Source organism: Acipenser ruthenus, chromosome 28 (assembly GCF_902713425.1).
Source record: "Acipenser ruthenus chromosome 28, fAciRut3.2 maternal haplotype, whole genome shotgun sequence".
Classification (NCBI taxonomy): domain Eukaryota; kingdom Metazoa; phylum Chordata; class Actinopteri; order Acipenseriformes; family Acipenseridae; genus Acipenser; species Acipenser ruthenus.
In genome coordinates this window covers 23,812,168-23,831,750 of record NC_081216.1, presented here as the reverse complement: position 1 = coordinate 23,831,750, position 19,583 = coordinate 23,812,168, and the positions used below count along the sequence as shown (strand labels likewise).

General features: G+C 37.9%; 1 protein-coding gene across 1 annotated transcript; it reads right to left on the bottom strand.

Annotated features, from left to right (window-relative positions):
• Positions 1 to 414: 414 nt before the first annotated feature.
• LOC117434597 (midkine-B-like) lies at positions 415 to 10,766 on the bottom strand. Its single transcript, XM_034057182.3, has 5 exons — positions 10,608 to 10,766; positions 2,607 to 2,689; positions 1,698 to 1,862; positions 1,390 to 1,551; positions 415 to 1,012 (listed from the first exon to the last, which is right to left on the bottom strand). Exons 2-5 carry the CDS (start codon positions 2,686 to 2,688, stop codon positions 984 to 986), a joined length of 438 nt encoding a protein of 145 aa, XP_033913073.1. The 5' UTR covers position 2,689; positions 10,608 to 10,766; the 3' UTR covers positions 415 to 983.
• Positions 10,767 to 19,583: the final 8,817 nt, after the last annotated feature.

The following is a 19,583-nucleotide window of genomic DNA, read 5'->3' as shown; positions in this document are numbered from 1 at the left end:
TGAAATAAGGCAAGCACAGTGGATAAGGGTCAGAGCCCTGGATTTAACCAATTAGAGTTAACCAATACCTTATTCACAATATTGAAATACCATCTGGTGAGATTGTGAATGAAGAGAGTGGCATGTTGATCTCTCAATTGGAAGTGTCTGCAGTGTGAAGATACATCAGCTGACCATTACTTTGAAAGGGTTGAAGAAAACAAGCTTTCGACAACATTTAAAAAGAATTTTTTATTGGAAAAAAAAATTATAGCCTAAACTTTTTTTTTTCTACACCCCCCCCCCCCCGCCCCCCTGCCGGGGCAAACAGCAAAAATGCGCGGGTTGTATACACTACTAGCATTGTATAGGTTTTCAGCAAAGAGTTTCAAAGAAAAAAAAAAAAAAACTTCTCCTTTAAAAAAAAAACAAAAAAAAAAAAAAAAAAAAAAAACACTACCTAATTGCACACAAACTTAAATTATAACAACTTTCCAATAATGGCTGGAAGTGAATAACCCAAACACTATTTCTGTAAAAATCATAAAAATTAAAACAAACAGCCTACTTGCTCAGTCTTCTAGGAAGTACCATATTTTATATAACTGTCCACCGAGTTGCTGGATAATCTTATTAACCACCAATCCATTTCTCCCCCCCCCCACCCTCCCCCCAAATTCTTGTTTGTAAAGGAAGCATGATAAAAAAAATTAAAATATGCTATCAGTTACATTTTTCCCCTATGTGTTTAACATACAAGACAGTCTACAAAAACTGATAAAACAAAAACACAAAGTACTGTACAATTAAAAAAAGGAACTGGTCTTGTCTACACTTTTTTTTTTTTTTTTTTTAAAAAGGAGGCAGGTCTATAATACCAGTTACACAATGCCAGTTGTCCAGAAATGCTGGCAAAGAGGGAGGTGGAAGCAAGATTGTGCTGTAGCGTGGAGCCTGGAGCTGAGAGAAGATGGAATTATTGCGTGTACATCGCCGAGACATCTTTAGTTCTCTTTTCCCTTCCCCTTTTTGTCTGTTAGGGACAGAAATAAACAGGAGGACACATTTTAGAAAACAGTCACAACATTTTATTTTGAGAGAGAGCAAGCCATTAGCAAGTAGACTAAGCCCTCTTTCTCCCTTATTTATATGACAAATAAGCAGATTAGATGTAAGAAAACACAAATTAAAAAACACAGCTGACAAGTGTAGTACTAAAATCATATATGAAAAATAAACTTAACCATAAACACAAACCTTTACTTAAATTGTTTAATTGTGGGAGTCATTACAAGAAAATAAACAGATCTTGTTTCTTTCAAAAACCGAAAACATGCATTGTGCCAGGTGCGACATCAGCATAAGCTCATCTGCAATGAGATGAAGTTAAGAAAAACAAGGAGAACAGACCTTTGGACTTTGACTTGGTCTTGGGGGAGCAAGGCGTGGACACTTGAATGGTCGGCAGGCACTCAGCATTGTACATTGCCTTTTTGAGGATACCAGAACGATTCTTCACACCCGTGACAGTGTCACACTCCTCCCACCTTCCAAACTTGTACTTGCAGTCAGCTGGAAGTACAAGTAGATAACTCAGAGTAGATAACTCATTGCCACGAGCTCAATACTCCTGTACACCATCAGCCCTTTTTTCACTCCAAAACAAGGAATTCCCTTTGATATTGCTTATACGGAAACAGCTGATATTCTCCACTTACCCCCGAAGTCCTTCTTCCAGTTGCAGGGAACTCTGCACTTGAGTTTCTTGGTCTCCTCTTGGCAGGTGCCCTGTCGAGAGCCAGCTCCGCAGTCCCTACGGTTTGGCACACAAGGGCCCCACACCCACTCACTGCAGTCAGAACCGCCCTTGCCCTTTCCCTTATCTGCAGGGAATCAGAAGAGATGTCTCAGTAAATACCTGTATTGCACTAGACCCTTGAAATACAAGCTCCTTTTGGGAAGAGGACAGGGGCATAGTATGCCAACATGGAGGTCAACATCGCTTTCTAGAATCTCAGTACTCCCGAGGACAGTTTAAAATGGATACAGGGATTGTATTCTATATGCTCAATTTTCTGCTTTTTTCTTCAATTTTTGGGGGAGGTTATATAAATTGCATTCTGGGTCTCTTGTGCATGCACCCATGAAAATGAAGCTTGAAATCAAATCGAAAAACACATGACCAGGTTTTGTTTTTTTATGCACGATTGCTTCTCTCAGAGAGTTTAAACAGCTCTGGACTATCAAGCAGACTGAAATGCTGACAGACTACATGCAGGTATTGAATAGTCAGGAGGCACTAATGACCTCTTGAAGACCACTTAGTTTGAACAGCTAGAAAGTCACACCTTTAAAAAGGGTTAACCTCCTACATCAACTCCTCACAGGATTTAAAATGTGGCAAGTATTCAAAGTCTTGATTCATTTGTTGGAGTAAATGCAAACATTGAAATTTAAGGGTCAGAAATATAAGCTTTCAAACTGGAAGCTAATGCATAGTAGATACATGCAATGCCTTTCAAGTCCTTTTTATCTAAACCAAAATTCAAAAGGAATGGCACTATTAAGACACTCCGGTGTTCCACCTGAGGTTCAGATGGAACACAAAACTATGCACTGTCACTCACCTTCATTATTTTTCCCAGCTTCTGAGGTCACTGCCATCAGAACCACCAGTAGGACAACAACCAATGAGAAGAGACCACGCATTCTGAGAGGGAAGATAGTAGAACACAGGTAAAAACACATGTATTGAAAGAGTTAACATTATGGGTATATTTTCCCTTTACAAAATCTAAGGCTAGTCTATGCTTCACAGCTCTTGAAATCTGGAATTGGAGAGCTGTATTTTACAATCCTGGGAAAAGTGTTGCATTAAAATAGTCTTGAGAGTTTCTATTTAAATATATTTAGTCTGCAACAGAATTTATTAGCAGATAGGTTTCTGTTTATTTATTATATATAATACCAACAGATGCCTTATTGGAAAATGTTCCAGTAACCTTTACAATTATAATTATATACAAGAGTCTTCTGGTTTTAATGAACAGTAATTACCTGGTACCCTTAAGAGCTGACATCAGGAGCTTTTTCTTTGTTCATCAATAATATCACACATGCCTAAAGTTGTCAAGATCCTTTATCAGAAAGCTTTGTATATATCTAATCTAACATGACTTTTTCTGTACCAGTTTCAAGCATACTCTATTAGAGACTTCCATCACTTCCAAAACAATGCCCCCCAACCATTCTAAATGTCTGATCTGTTTCACAAGGTATGCGCGTATTTAATCCTAAACTGTCTCCTCAGGGGTGGTGAATTCCTTCAGGTCCTTGTTGAAACATATCAATTGAAGAATGATGTAGCTTCAGGTCACCTTTGAAAGAAAATGCCAAAGCACACCATAAGGGTTTTCTATCTCGACCAAACCTCATGACACTACAGTAGTTGCTGGGTTTTCAAAATTAGAGAAATTTGCTTCATTGATTAAATTACACATGGGAGTTCTGGTTATGTCATTCCTTATCAAAACGGGATCACCAACAAAGAAGAACGGAGGTGTATATATTCTAAATCGTACCAGAACTCTTCATGAAGTCACTACAGGGCTACCAAAACACACACATTGATAGCGGTTCCACTTGAATCCATTTTTCACAGCATTCCCCTGAAATGTATTTATACATGGAATATGGTATTGAAGGATTCCATTAAAACAAGTTCCAAACACCATGTGACAACCACGACCAGGGGTTATTCAAATCAATAAAGACGCAGGAAAACAAAAGGATTGATTTTTCCATCCACATTAGCACTTCATGCCCATGAGCCAAGCTCCAAAAAAGGCAATTTGAATCAATTCAATTTGGGAGCAGCACCAGTATGGAGCTTATAAGGAGAGAAGAAAAAAAGGGATGCAAAACATTGAACTAACATTCAGGTTGATCTTTACATTATCAACTAATAAAGTGATCTGAACAGATGGGATGTTATCCAGGATATGTAAAATATCTACCTGTAGTACATTACTCCATTACATAGTTTACACATACAAACCAGTATCTGCAAGTCAATGGCCTTTCCCCTAGGGCTATCACACCTATGTACCAATGCTAACACATGTTAAGTAACTAGGGACGCCAACAATTTGTATTCAACCGAAACCAAACAAGGTTCTTATTACAGAAAGGTCACTTGAGAAGATTAGCAAAATCTGCAATGTGAGTAATCACTGTGCTAATCCAGGTCTTATTCTCATTTGAAACAAACAAACTGCAGACAAACAAGAACTGTGGCCCAGTGACCAAAAGCAGTGCTCTTAACAGACAAGGTCTGCCTTTGGTTATTTTTGAGGAGGCATTAAAATGAGACAACCCATCCATGGATAGGGTATAACTGAGAAAGGATTCCCATCTCCTGGTTAATGGAAGTATCTTGTTGAGAATTGTTATTAAAATGGTCTGGTACTGTTTATTCTGAATTGACTAGTATTGTTATCACAGGAGTTATACAGCCTGTAGTAAGTCTCATCTGAGTTTATAGAACTTCAATTCATCAAGGTAGGAAAATATCCAGGGAACGCTTCAACAAGTTAATTAACATGAGGGTAGTATGCAAGTAGAATGCTTTCCCCCTACTTAACCGTTTTCTCAGAACAGGTCACATCATGTGCACAAGTTGAGATGTTAAATTATTTCAGGTTGGTTTACTACATTTCCCCTAAGTAGTACCCATTTATTGAACTCCAACAGTAGCAGCACTCAGGAGTCCTCATCTTTATTTCCGACCAAATGCGTGTCAAATTAAAAAATTGAGACGACGAAAAGAAAGAGTCCAATCTAAACACCCTCTAAATTACCCAACATTTTTCTAAACATTATTAACTGCCAGCAACCCAGTGGAGCATGACGAAACACTCCAACTCCATAAACCTTTTTCCACTGTTGAAAATTACAGATGCGTCACTCTTCTTTAAAAGTATAGCTCTCATACGTTTTTGTTTAGTGTTTTTTTTTCCACACCAGCTAACAGTTTTAGTAACATTCTTCTCCCAGTCATAAAAGTGGAGGGCTTCTCTAGGCAACTCCTTTGTCCCAGTAAAAACATTCTGCTCAGCAGGCTTCACATCACACACACCAGGCCCACCAGGGTTGAGGCCTAGTGGGTTCTAAGAATCCTTTCAGACCCTGTTCGAGCTACAGATTCTGAAGTTAAAATGGGGCCTTTTTTTCCCTAACTTCCCTTTATTTCTTTTTTAAAAAAAAACATACAACAGAGAACTCATGCTGTGCTTTAGAACTTCTTTCTTCCAAGTGTTCTGCTGAAAGTAAACTCGTTTGTATATTTAGACAAAAACCTCTAAAGATTTGGGGACATTTAATCCTTCTTTTGTAAAACGTAGAGTACATTTTGAAAACTTCCTGTGGTGCGTCTGCCATTATTGTCCTCACAAACCCTCTATTCACATAGTAGATTCAACAAAAACAAAACTATATATTGTTTTCCTCTTTAACAGTAAATATTAGAAAAGTTTCAAACTCAAATCTCTTCGGAAATCATCATAACTGGGTAACAGAAAATGGAGGCGCAAAACAAATAAGCCTTTATTTCATTTAACATTTTGTAAATATTTAATGCCCAAAACGCATTTAGGTTTTTTTAAACCATGATAACATTATATATTTTTGGAGGATTTCCAATACAAATGCTTCATACTGTTATTTAGCTAACCAATGTGTTACTTTGCAGGAAAGGTTTGGCTCACTAACAGCACTCCTCCTCAGTTTGGTTTTACTTGTATTACCCTACAGTTTTATTATGCAGCCAATTAAATAAATCTCAAAATGGATATCCATTAAATGGCAACAATACTATACACTTCAATATTAATTGAAGTTCTCTCGTAAAACCCTCCAGAATCCCAGAAGTAAAATGAACCCTTTCAACACCCACAGCTGGTTTCCCTATATCCAGATTAGCACTAACCTTGAACACTCGTTCCAAAGGAGGCATTATTATAGGTAATCCAGGAGAAGTGTGAATCAAGGTCTGTGGAACCAGACATAAGTGAATATTCAGAAAGACAACCCAAAGAAAGTTAGCAGAACAAAACAGATCATCTTCCACTTGACAAAACATGCCTAGCCTGCAATAGCACCCTTGCCTCTACACAGGTCTGCAGTGGAATTTCTTATTCACATAGAACATTGCTCATCTTCCCAGTTTCCCAGAAAACCATTGACCAAGGAAGAAAAGCACTACCCACTGAGAAGAGGACAGAGGAAGCCTTTAGGCAGGGGATTCATTGACAGTTCACTGCACAAAGGTGTGTTCAAGACTGTCTGCAGCAATAATTCTTCAAAAACAGTAGCAAACAGTACTAAATACAAAGTGTGGTCTTTATCATTAATGGTTTCCTTTTAAAAGTCGGTTACTTTTTTGATATGGTACAGTTAACATACCCATGAAAGTTACCGACTGGGGGAAAAAAGCCTTTGCAAAAAACGCTGTAAATAAAAAGAAACATCTGCTTCCTGTAAAACATCTAAGGAAATAATTGACAAGTGGTTCAATAAATCTGTTATAAATATAACGAGTCATATTCAAAGGTAACTTGGTCATTATGTTTTGATAACAGTCAGCCAAGCACACACACGTTTTGCCAGTGGTGGCACCAGCTGTGAACTTATCCTGGCACTGCAATGTTCCAGATCGTCTAACTGGCATGTGTATCTCAAACACTCATGAAAGGTCAGCTAGCTCAATGCCCACCCGTAACAGCTCAGTTCAGTGTCAGCTGCCAATGTGACTGGCACCTTTCGAACTCTCGTTGTTCTAACATTCTGAGGCACAGTCTCCCAGCCCTATGTTATTGTGTTAATTCCTGCATGAGGACAAACTGGGTCAAGAGTGTGGGTCATTTACTTATCCACTGGCCTTCTGACTACAAGGGACTGTGACATTGCCAACTACTGACAGCAGCTCAGTGAACCCCAGTCAACTAGTATTAGGAGAGAGAACACTTGGAATCAAGACAGTTAGGAGGGGGAAATTCTTCCTGATTTATTTACACTCTGGAGTTAATCCGACCTCACCATTCAGAAAGATGTAAATCAACTTGGATCACTCTAAAAATGCTTGCAAACAGCATTTCATTAAAAGAAAGACGTACGATATATGCAGATGAGTAAAAAAGTGTTTACGTAGACATTTAGATGGAAGATTGTTATTTTTCATAAAATGTCCATCGTAGTAAAACTGTGCAGCACTTAATGTCATGGATTTACCTTTGTATCAAGGTTTCTGCATTTGTATTTATTCGAGTTCCAAATTTAGATTAAATGATTTTAAAAAAAAAAAAGACAGCAGTAACAGCAAAAATCAGGGAATGTATTCACGGCCGCAGAAAAACAAATGCATGCTGTCAAGCATTCAAAAAAGCATTGGCAGCAACCACCAATGAAAAGTCAAAGCATCCAAAAGAGTAAAAGGGATTTCAATAGCCAAATGTTTTGATACAGGAACAAAATGTGGCATTTAGTACAAAGCCACACAGACAGCTGTTCTTCAAAAGCATCCTGAACTGCTTGTATAGATAGCTGCACAGTAAATGCACTCCTGCTGCTTTTGGAAATGTTTACTGTAGGTGGCCAAATGCTAGGTTGGGAGGTACTTTGCTTTAACCATACATGCAGCCACCCAATTTCCTTTCTTGTTCTAATTATGAAAATAAATCCATATGCAAGTGGCTGGATAACTGCATAACACAAAGTCTTAAATTGTCTTGTCTCGCAGACCCTGTTCAGCACTTAGTCTTGGACATCATTACCAGTGCCTACAGTAAAGGAATATTAGCGATTATTTTCTTCAATGGTTTTTTACCATGTATGGTTGCATCATAAAGACCGAACTGTATTGTAAATCAGTAACTCACTTAATACACTTGTCTTAATCTGAACATAAAATAATAAAGCTTTAGTTTCAGCGATGGCTCAGATGTTATTGTAGCAAAAGGTGCTCAACAGAAGGGGGGGGGGGGGGGGGGGGGACATGTGCTCTAGAGCCCTTTTCTTTGTCACATTGTGATCCTAGTGACTCAGTTCATTTAGAGAAGGGTGCAAAGTGTTTAAAACACACAATCTGTTCATGTGTACTCAATCTCTCTCTCTCTCTTAATGGAACTGAGATCATAGTGAATCAGAGCACTATCCCTCTGCAGAGTGCTTACATTGGTAATGTTTGGTTTGCTTAGCAGGATTAGACCTGACATATGAAATGTCATGCATTGCACTGGCAACCTTAACATAAATTGTGTATTTAATACAATGCCATTTTTTTTTTTTTTTTTTTTTTTTTTAAATCTTAACCTCAGGATTTTTTCACTCTATACCGCATTAACACTCCAGCTAACCCATTCCCTACTTGTACAAACCCCTATGCTCACAAGCATGCCAAGTTTAAATGTTTTATTTATTTCTTTATTTTAAAAAGAAATCCCCACTACATGTCTACAACGGCTAAAACATTAGTCTCTTGTGTTTAATGTTACATACATTGGTTAGTAGTATCTCTTCAGTAAACAACCATAAACACAGACTGTATCAAAAGCATGCCATCTACGAATTCGCCTCAGTCATGGAATATTCTGTATCTGAACGCCTTTGTCTTCGGTTTACATTGTTAACTCAAGGGCTGTATCGTGAACTTTCCTATTATGAAAAACAAAAAGAGCAGCTACAGCAGCAGCAGCAGATCCGAGCACATGTTTGTGAGTGGGTGCGTCATGAATATGAACCCAGCATGTTCCCGTTGTTCTCAATCAGTTGCTCGCAGGGTATGAATCCCCTCCCCCATTGTTAACCAAACAAAGAACAATGCGCACGATGTGTAAACATATTTGTGTTTAAACTGTCTAATGTTTTCAATGGCAACAAAAGGGAAAGCGTGTATAGCAAACATTCACAAAAGCGCTCCCTTAAATAACCTCCCGTACCAACCTCAAAACTAAACCAACTGGAGTACACCTGGAATAAACAGGCTTTGTGACAATTTATAAAAACAAAATATATCCAATGAATCTCACCTAGATAGACCTCCCGCCGCACCACCAAGTGGAAGTACCTAGTGTATTTAAATATGCACTAAACACGCAGGGTGCAGTTTTTGCCGTCTACATGAAACCAGTTCAACTATGCTTGTTTTAGTCCTCCCTAGAGGACTTCCGTGCCTGGACCAGTTCTCCTTCTTTAAAACAATGTATGCAAACGCAGTTTTGTATGCTGCTCCCCAGGCTACCTGTAGACGGTAAGGTTGGACACACAAAACAACCCGGACTCGCAATTGATGCAGTGCCAACCATTTAGCGTATATATTAAATAAATAAAAAAATGTAGAGCATGTATATTCAAAACACCAAACCCCGAGCCGTTTTAGTTTGATCAATTCCTTCGATTTATACTGAGGCTTTTTTTCTGCTCCGTCACTTGCACTTTCACAGACCGTCTAGTTTCGGTTGACCCATGACACACTGTAGAAGTAGTCCTCTCTGCCTTCAACCAGAACAAAATAGAATTCATGTTGTTTTTTTTCTTTTACGTTAAATCAAAAATGTTTACTGATACTGTAATTTCCAAATCAATTATTAAAAGCCCCTCTGGTTGTCCACGTCGCAACTGATAGTGCAGAATATTTTTCATAAACAATGTTGCAGTCTGAACAGTTTTGTTAAAGTTTACTGCATGTAAAGTTTTCCACTTTACCAGCATTACCAGAATAAACGAGTATAACATGTTTCACACTATGTTTGACCATGTTATACCGTAAAAGGTAGGCTACTATCTGCCGTCTTACTGTTCTATAGTTTGTATTAATCGTAAAACTTTCGCTTGTAGTTTCCCGAGTCTCTCCTAAAACCTAAAGTCCCCGCGCAGTTATTAACTTACAAAAAAAGTTTATGTTCACTGAACGATTTATATATTATTCAGTAGCTATATAAAATGTCAAACACTTATTTTCCTGCGCACTTTATGTACAGTAAAAAGGAATTTGTATTTGCATGATGTTCCTTAGACAATACAAACTTACACAATGCTGCTAAAATTATTGTGTACCATGTCCAAAGAAACAGAATGCATAACGGCAGACACCAACAGTTTTTTTTTTAAATAAATAACTTTTTTAAACTGCAGATTACGTTGAATTAATCGAACAAAACGTATTCGGCAAAGTATGTATTGAAACACACATCATATAAAGAAACCGCAATATCCTTATTTTATTATGTTTTATTGTCACTAATATATATAGATGGGCAGCAGTGTGAAGTAGTGGTTAGGGCTCTGGACTCTTGACCGGAGGGTCGTGGATTCAATCCCCGTGGAGGACACTGCTGCTGTACCCTTGAGCAAGGTACTTTACCTAGATTGCGCCAGTTAAAAAACACCCAGCTGTATAAATGGGTAATTGTATGTAAAAATAATGTGTAAAAAATAATGTAATTAAATGTAAAAAATAATGTGATATCTTGTAACAATTGTAAGTCTGCTAAGAAATATATATATATATATTACCAGATATTCAATACTGAAAGTTATCACCCATGAAAATGTTATTTAAAATGTTTACTTACTTGGTTTAGTTCTCGTTTCTTTACGGCACTTGTAACTTTTCCTCAGTCTCTCGTGCTGTAGCAAACGCTCCTCCTAGAGTCACTAGCTTTTTCAGACTTGCTTTTCTCTTATCTATCAGCAGCTCTTTGTTTCTCAAAACTAGTTTGAGCTGGTCACATATGGATACCATTTAAATTAACTACCCAGTGACATCATCCCCCACGTGACAAAAAAAACCACTTTTAAAGCACTTGCTGTCAATAACCACTTCTACTTATACTGTTTTCAATAACCACTTCTACTTATTCTCTGTTTATTGGTTTGAGATCCATCACTTAGAAACAAAACATCAGGACTTATGTGGCTGTGTTTGTTTATTTGTTTGTTTGTTTGTTTGTTTTTGATATTTTCCATTAAGAGTAGACGATTGACTGTGCCCTGTATCTGTTGATGCTGAGAAGGTTTATTAAAGTCATCTGGGGCTAACTGTATCAGCCCTGCAGCAAAATGAATGGTGGAAAACTATTGTACTTGCAAATTTGAAAAGAATACACATCTTTTACTTACTGTTTGACTCTTGGATAGCCTGCAACAGTTGGTTCATGATACATATTGTATATGGTTATTTTGAAGGGAGATTTCTGTCTGGTGTAACATAACTGCACTGTGTGCAGTCTTCTGTTCCCAATCGAGAAGTTCAGAACGTCACGCGAGTTATGCTGTCTGTCAGCTGCTAACAAACAAAGCAAGTTCAATCAAGCCAGCGTACTTTGACCGGCTTGTCATGAACTGTAGGACAACCACAAGAGCCTGTGAAACGCGTCTCTTTTGAATGTAAAACAAGTGCTGAGCTTTCGTTAAAGGCAAACCACATGTGCCATTATACAAGACATTTTTGAAAATGTCAAAATGCAAAGTCATTTGGACGTATTATGATGACCTATGCGGTGCAGGTACTGTAAACGCGAGTCACGCTTTTCATTTGATCACATTAACAAGATATAGTCTCTCTCTCTCTCTCTCTCTCTCTCTCTCTCTCTCTCTCTCTCTCTCTCTCTCTCTCTCTCTCTCTCTCTCTCTCTCATGCCTGCTCTCCACTGACTGCTGCATGCTTAGAACACAATACGTTTAACTTGCAGCATAACAGAAGAGAGGCTGTCCAGTCACTGCACTGACAGAAGAGAGGCTGTCTGGCCACTGCACTGACAGAAGAGAGTAAAAGGAAGTGTCTACTGTTGTAATGTGATGGAGGCTGTAGCACCCTTGCTTCCCTTGATGTTCCCTAAATCTAAATGGAAAGAAGTGGCTAACCACATTGACACAACATTATGGAAAATGCAGCCCAGTTGCTTAACCATAGTCCAGTATTATCTAGTCTAGTCCCAGCAGAGTGATGACCCGTGTTTACCCCTGCAACAGAAACTCGGGGAGCAAAATTTCAGAATAGTATTCAGTTACTCATCATGATAATATGATTATTTTTCTATTACTAATTGATAACAGGTATTCAATTTAGGGTTGAGTGGTTTTGTTTACAACAGGTGTTCAAAAAAGATAAAGGCTTCCAAACTAGTTAAACAAATACAGGGATAGAACAAATACACACAGATAGAGACACAGCAGAATCAATAGCAGACTGGAGAATTACCATAAAAAGACAGGTGGAACTAATACTGCACAGTAGTGTCCCACAAAATATTATCGCTTTGGTAGCATCAAACCACTGGCTCAAACCATTGACGCTGCCCTTGAGCAACCATTGCCTGTTAAAGGAGACTCATTTTACAAAGTGGTCTAATCAGGTGGTCTATGTACAGGCCTTCAGTGACAGTCTGATATCCCCTTCAGTCACTGAGTGTATAATTGTACCACGTTAAGTTTCTTAACTATATATCTGTTTTAAAATGTCTATAAATTAAAAAAAAATCATAACCATAGAAGATATAACTACTACTGTATATTATATTATATTATATTATATTATATTATATTATATTATATTATATTATATTATATTATAGATCATGAAAATTAGTTTGAGGCCAATAGAGAATAAGCAGCAAAACAAATACCACCTGTGAACATGCTGTGGTCTGTGTTTGAATGTTTTATGTTAGAGAAATGGTGCTCATGTTAGGAATGTAATGCTTAACATTTATACGCTTCAGATTCAGGGCCTTTATGATCCAAGGTAGCTTGGTCAGGGTTGTAAGAAGCCATCTCTTCTCATGATGCTTTAATGAAATAAAAAGCTTGCTCTTTACCACGCGCATGAGCGTGTTCAGAGAAACTGATAATTACCAGTGTAGCTCATGCTGTAATTTGCTGTGATTATGGGTCCCTGCCACTGTTCGAAGGTTTGCACTTTCAGTAAATATTATAATAGCTGGGTACAGATGTTTTTGTATTTACAGTAATTATGTTCTGGTCCCTTTCATTAACTTCCTCCTACACAGCAGTTTACCAAATACATGCATAAATACGTGACATTTAATGTCCAACAAGTCCTAGACTTTGTATACTCCACAGCTGCTCATCAGGCAAGTCATAATGTTTAGAAACCACACTGAGAATGAAGTATCTAGTAAGAAACTCCAGCTCGGTTGATGTCATGAATGGGGTTTGTCTGCACAGCAGTTTGATCCATTCCTGGTTTTGCTAAGAGTTTATTAAGACACACCTGAGCTTGTTACCTATACACTGTGGCTAATCAAGCTTAGTAGTAAAACCTGGAATGGGCGAAACTGCTATTCAATCAGAGTCTTATTTTCATTCCTGTGTTATATTGAATTGAGCCTGTGGGTTTTAAAATGCTAGCTAGTGCGCTTAAAAAAACAGAATCCAATAAATAAAAGGTCATAGGGTGAATGTAGCATTCATCAAATCATGATGAAAGTGACCCCAATGACGCCATATCAAATTCAATTATGTTTCATGATCACACATTTGTTTTGTCTGCCCTTGGTAACACAAACCTCCCTGTTACAAAAAAAATAAAAGTGTTGTTTCTTTGTCCTGGTTGTATGACTATGTTCTCAGGTGTAATCCTTTCTAATTAGATAATCATTTCTGTAAATTACTGCTAAGCAGCGCTGTTTGTCATTAGTACCCTCCAACTTCCCCTTGGCAATGTCTTTATCGCAGCAACACTCATTATGTTTGGCAATAGGTCTCATATCAGAAATTAGTCATGCTGATCCTGAGCAGACAGCAAATAAAGATGCCATCAACACTGGAACCCAAAATTCCACACTTATGACAAAACCATATCCTCTAGCTCACCTTCCAAGGTAGGTTGTCATAACTTTATTTGGAGACATGCTTTGCTACCTGAGCAGCAGTACAACAGTCAAGGTGTTCCAACCTACAGCAAATAAACAAACAAACAAACAAACAAACAAACAAACAAACAAACAAACAAAAATGTTTTCGGAGTTGGCAGCATCGAGTTGGAAAGTGGAAAAGTGCCATTGTGGTGACATCACTGATGATATCGTTCTTGAGATACCAATAAGGTAATGTATGCATGACGATATGTATTTCTTTGACAGTTTTTAGTAGAAATAATATCCTTCGGCTCTAGTTTGTAATAATAGTTATAATTGACCAAATACACTTTATCAAGTAAATGCCTAATGATCGCTTAATAAAACGAACATCTTGGACCATTCATTAAATTGTACCATGGTCCTGGTCTTGAGGAATAACTCAAATCTTTTGGCTTTCTGTCAGACAAGCAAAGAGTTGTGTTGAATATCAATTTCTACACCACGTTGTTAACCTTTACTATATTTAGCAACAAAGGGTTTGACCTTTGGACTGGGACAATTAATGACACCAGACCATCAGCCATTATCAAACCAGCATTTCCGACTGCTAGGAGGGCTGTCATTAGGAAACTTCAATATGATTCTCCCAAACTTTGCACCGTTTGTTACATTCACTTATATGGGTTAAGGTCCTCCATTTCACATAAGAGCTTGCTGTAATTATGAACAAACGAGTGTTGTCAATTGTCAGACCTGTGCAGTACCTTTCGAGGTTCAGTGCTTTTTCATTTCTGCCAGGAGATTGACCTAAAAACAAAATTCGGAGGAAACGTTGCCTGTCGTGACTCTGACAGTCCTTTGTGCCGGTGCGCTGTGAAATTGTATTTAATATGCAGCTGCACTTCCCATGTTCTCAATAAGTCACATATGAGTAATATATACAGGACTATGCTTTTTGTCAGGTAGGCAGTGATTAAAGGGGTATTAACGACTGGCTTCCTCTGTGCATGAATGAGGCTTTGTAAACACAATTAAACACTTTGATCTTCTTGCGCATTGATAAAAGTCAGTGGGTAGATTCTGGGGATATCACTGATGTTTCATCACCAGCATGTAGGATCCTGTTTTTGTGCTTCAAGAACAGGGCCCATTCACAAAAATTTTTCATGTGTTCTGTTTTTTTTCAAATGACTGTAAATTTAATGTTCACAAAGCTGTTGCCTTGCCAATCTGGTTTTATTTGTTAAATATGTATAACGCAGTCATCACTCAAGTATAATGTGGGATGTAATAAAACAACACGTGTGCTGTGTTTTTCCTTCCCATTCTACAGTAGTTGTAAATTGCTTGTCAAGTAGGTGTAACCGGCACTGTTGTGCGACACACTGCTGTTATGGATTGTCGTCCCCGTCGGTGAGTTGAGGTTAAAAACTAAAACCACTGATGCAGACGAGCCTCTGTATTTCGTTGGAATAGAGGGTAAACTGGACAATTCCTGTTTTGTATTCCTTGAATCTCGATCAAAAAGTACTGCCGTGAAATACCTCCTCCTGGACCACATTAATAAAGCATTCCACTGCAAACTTCCTCAGAGAAACGACTTCCTGAGTTTGCATTGTGATTTAGAGCCATGCTTTTGTCATTGTTTGGGGTCATATAGTCAGGGTTTGTGAAGATAGCTGAAATCAGTGAATATGGACCATATAGCTGCTGAATAAAACTCTGAGTGATGTATCCAGGGAGGCAGGTATAAAGCCATGCCCCTTTCAAGGCCTATTCTCCCAATCCCCTCCTTCCCCACTTCACTGCCTCTCAGAATGGGGCAGTCATGTATGAGGCATTGTTCCTCGGCCACTAACACCCTCTATAAAATCCCACAGCCTGGAAAGTTTACATGGGGGTCAAGTGGAGCAGGGACGTTTCTCTCTACCACTTAAGAGGCTGCTACAGTCTGTGTCATTAAAAAAGCTTTCTAAAGATTTAGCTGTGGAGTAGGTGCCTGGGTTGTACTTTCCAGGGTGATTTATCATCATGCTTCTCATCAGAGTAGTTTGTACAGTAGTTATACACACATACAGGAATTTGAAAATAAATGAATGCTGATTTTGCACATTGAATGCCCCAGAGGGATTGGAGAAGTATTTGCTTTTCCCTATTCATATGTATTTATTTTGTATTCATTCCTGTACAACAAAGCTCCTAACATGAAAGGCAGTACAGGTATTATGACAGGCACTTTTAAAGCAGTTTTGGAATGAGAGAACCTGGTAGCCTAAATTTCCGGGAGATTATAAAGCATGTACATAGGTATAAACGCTGTCCTTAATGCAAGGGCTTCACAACCAAGGTAATTACAACATTACTTGTGTACTGCATGGTCTATCAAGCAATTTCAGATGTCACCTTTCCCTTGGCTCTGTGTGATGCTTGTAATCTCCGAGTAGATCTGGGTTCTCTCGATCTATTTATCACTCTTTACCTGGCAGGAGCTTGGTTTGCTTCGGATTCTTAAGGTTATCTTCTTAGAAGATTTAAGCTGTAGAAGAACAACACAGAGGCAAACCTTGCTCAGAGGGGGCAGTATTCATTTCTGATCTGCCTCCAATCTGCTTGCACTGGGTCATTTGATTGAACACAAGTACTTGTTCGAATCAATGCTCATCTCTGGGTCCTTATGTTAGCCAATAACTATGAACTCTACTTGACCTTCCTCCTATGGGCTAAACTTTTCCCCCCTTCAAAGCCTGACTCAAGAGAAATATTTGTTTTTAATAGTCAAAGATGACAGAAGCCTGCAGGCTCCAATAGGACACAAACATAGGTCGTCTTGACATGATCAGCATATTGAGGGAATGCTCAGTCTTGTTATACTTGACTATATCTTTGTCAAGCTCATTCGAAGTGTCATTGCACTGATCACTACAAATGCAAACAAGTGGAGAGTTAAGGAAGACAAACATAAGTGTTCTTTATCTTGTCCAGTTTATTGTGCATCTTTAAACTATTCTTGCTGTCAAGGGTGTGATGCTTGCATTTTAATATGCATTCAACTTCAGCATAATTCCTTTGCTGATTGAACATCTGCATGCAGGAGGTGGTCCCGATTGTGAAATTAATGATTTAATTAATTTTGCAGACCCTATATTCAATTGAGGATAAAATGAGGTGACATAAATGCATTTTTAGATAGTTTTGTGCATAGCTTTGGTTTTATTAAATGATAACTGTAATTTAACATCCCAGTAGGGTATAGGTCTATAGATGGAGAAAGGGAAGAAAATACATTTCACTGCAAAGAGAAGTAGCTAGAAAAGAAATGAAAGTGCGTTTGGATCAGATCTCAATGGGGTCAGTGGAGCTTGACAGTACAAAGGAGCTCCCAGGGATGAGGCACTTTCTGTATTTGCAGCTATTAATAAGATGGCATTTGAAAACACTGCAAGATATTCAGTATTTCCTTCATTACATTTCATCATCTTTAAAAATCACAGGAGGTTATTGTTTTAGCTTTATGCAGCAGGGAATGTCAACGTTCATTCATTTCATATTCTACACAGGAATTGTCTCATGCTGCCAAAAAAAAAAGTGAATAAGTGTTTTTTCTGCATAATTTCCCCTGTGTCTCCCCAAGCATTGTTTTGCAAATGCATTAAAATGTTGATATTGCTTTACTCAGCTAGGTTCACTGTCCTAAAACTGAACTCTGAATTTTTTAGCGCAATGACTAAAATGTAATTAGAGTATGCAAGGAGTTTAATTTTAGTTCCATGTTTAGATTTTAGTCCATCTTTAATTTCCTTTTTAAAATCAAATAATTACAATATCAGAGGTAAGCCTGATTTAGTTATACATTTTAATGACATCACTTCCTTCCTGCAATATAATAACATCATCGTATAGATTTCTATAAAACCACCTCATACCACTTTACAAGAACTAGTCTATAATGGAAATTTCAAGAAGGAGTAAGTCAGGGACATGCATTGATCTGGAATACCACAATCAGGATGTGTGCTGGAGGCACTCGCTGACTGACTGCCAACAACTAAGAGCCCAGAATGAAGTCTTAAGCTTTAAGGCCAGATAAATAAGTAACAGTGACAAGATCTCCGAGATGTGACTGGAGCAATGGTCTCTACCCAGTCTGATTTACTTAGTGCATTGAAAGATAAACCCTGGATGTCTTAAGCAATGCAAATGGTGAGCAAACAACTCACTTTAAAAAAAAAAAAAAAAGTAATAGAAATAGACAATGTCACCCGTCTTGAAAACACACATGAAAAATTCAACGTCCTACAAAAAAAAAAAAAAAGTAAAATCTGTATGTATGGCATGGCATCAAGAAGAATCAGAAATGACCCAATTAAATTAACCTTAAGCTGGGGAAAAAGCTTTTTTGAAAAATGCAAATCCATGTTTTTAAGAAGAGTGGATGTCCACTTCGGTTTCGATTCATCACTGATGAGGTGTGAATCAAATAAAAAGACAATCGAATCCACGTTTGTTTATTGCACAAATTTATATTTTCCCCAAAAAACACTTTTTCCAGGGACATGCCAATTGAATCTGGACCAATGTACTGTATGGGAAGCTTTGGAAATATTATTAAATGGTGAAATAAGCAACACATATGAAGAATATCACTTTGAACCTGAAGAACCTTATTCTTTTTAATTTACATTAACAGCAGGTTGACAGGTTGGTCTATGGTAAAAACTAAAAAATACCAAAAAAGTGTGGCAACCAGTCTTAGGTTTTCTGTATTTCTGCAGCCAGCGTTAAATAATAAACAAGCAAATATGTTATTCAATTAAAAAAAAAAAACACTTTATAAAGTTTTTAAAATATTTATTTTTCAAGCATACAGTAACAAAACGAGCCCATAGAACAAACATATATTTGAATTTTTTTTTTACACCTCTCACCAGTCTAATTTTGGTCACTATTTATATAGGTACAAAAAAAATTTCCTACACAAATGAGGAACATGTATCCCACAAATACAAATGATGATAACTTTCTTATTTTTGCAACGAGGTGTATGAAACAAGGTTTAAAATTTACCGACAGGTTGGATCTGGTCATCTAAATTGTCTGTTTTTTTGGTGATACTTGAGTCACTCTCAAAATCTATTTTAAGAAGAAACCATTTGAACAACCACTCAGTTCCTTGTGCACCTTAAGGCAGGGGTGTCAACCTCAGCTCCTGGAGGGCCGCAGTGTCTTCTGGCTTTCGTTCCACCTGAGCTCCCAGTTATTTAATTGGTCTAATTATTTGATTAATTGAACAGCTTTAACACTTCTCTCCAGGCCTCAGAATGTTTCATAGGCAGTGTACCTTGAATCAAGTGTATTTTTAAAACCATCAACTGTAAAGACCCTGAAAAAAACATTAAACACGTCCATAAGTTAATTGAGAGCTTAAGTTGGTTTGAAAACCAGAAGACGCTGCGGCCCTCGAGGACTGGAGTTTGACACCCCTGCCTTAAGGGGTTAAAGGGGGGAAAATAATATATCACAGCTCTTCTCACGTTTGTACAGTAGTATCTAACTGGGTATTAAAGGGAACACAGCACTTACAATAGCACCTCTTGGTGGACTTCACACCTTGTACCCCCAACTCTGTGGTGCAAGTTCATCTGGCATATGTTCATGTTTTCTAAGGTATAGAGATCCTGCAGATGTGTGCACAGTTAAACATTGATTGAAGTACCCCAGGGTAGAACT

Excerpts from the sequence above, each read along its gene's own strand:
- LOC117434597 (XM_034057182.3), bottom strand. The coding sequence starts at position 2,688 with ATGCGTGGTCTCTTCTCATTGGTTGTTGTCCTACTGGTGGTTCTGATG. Across the intron at positions 1,552-1,697 it reads CTGGAAGAAGGACTTCGGGG|CTGACTGCAAGTACAAGTTT; the intron begins GTAAGTGGAGAA and ends TTGTACTTCCAG. Across the intron at positions 1,013-1,389 it reads GACCAAGTCAAAGTCCAAAG|ACAAAAAGGGGAAGGGAAAA; the intron begins GTCTGTTCTCCT and ends TGTCCCTAACAG.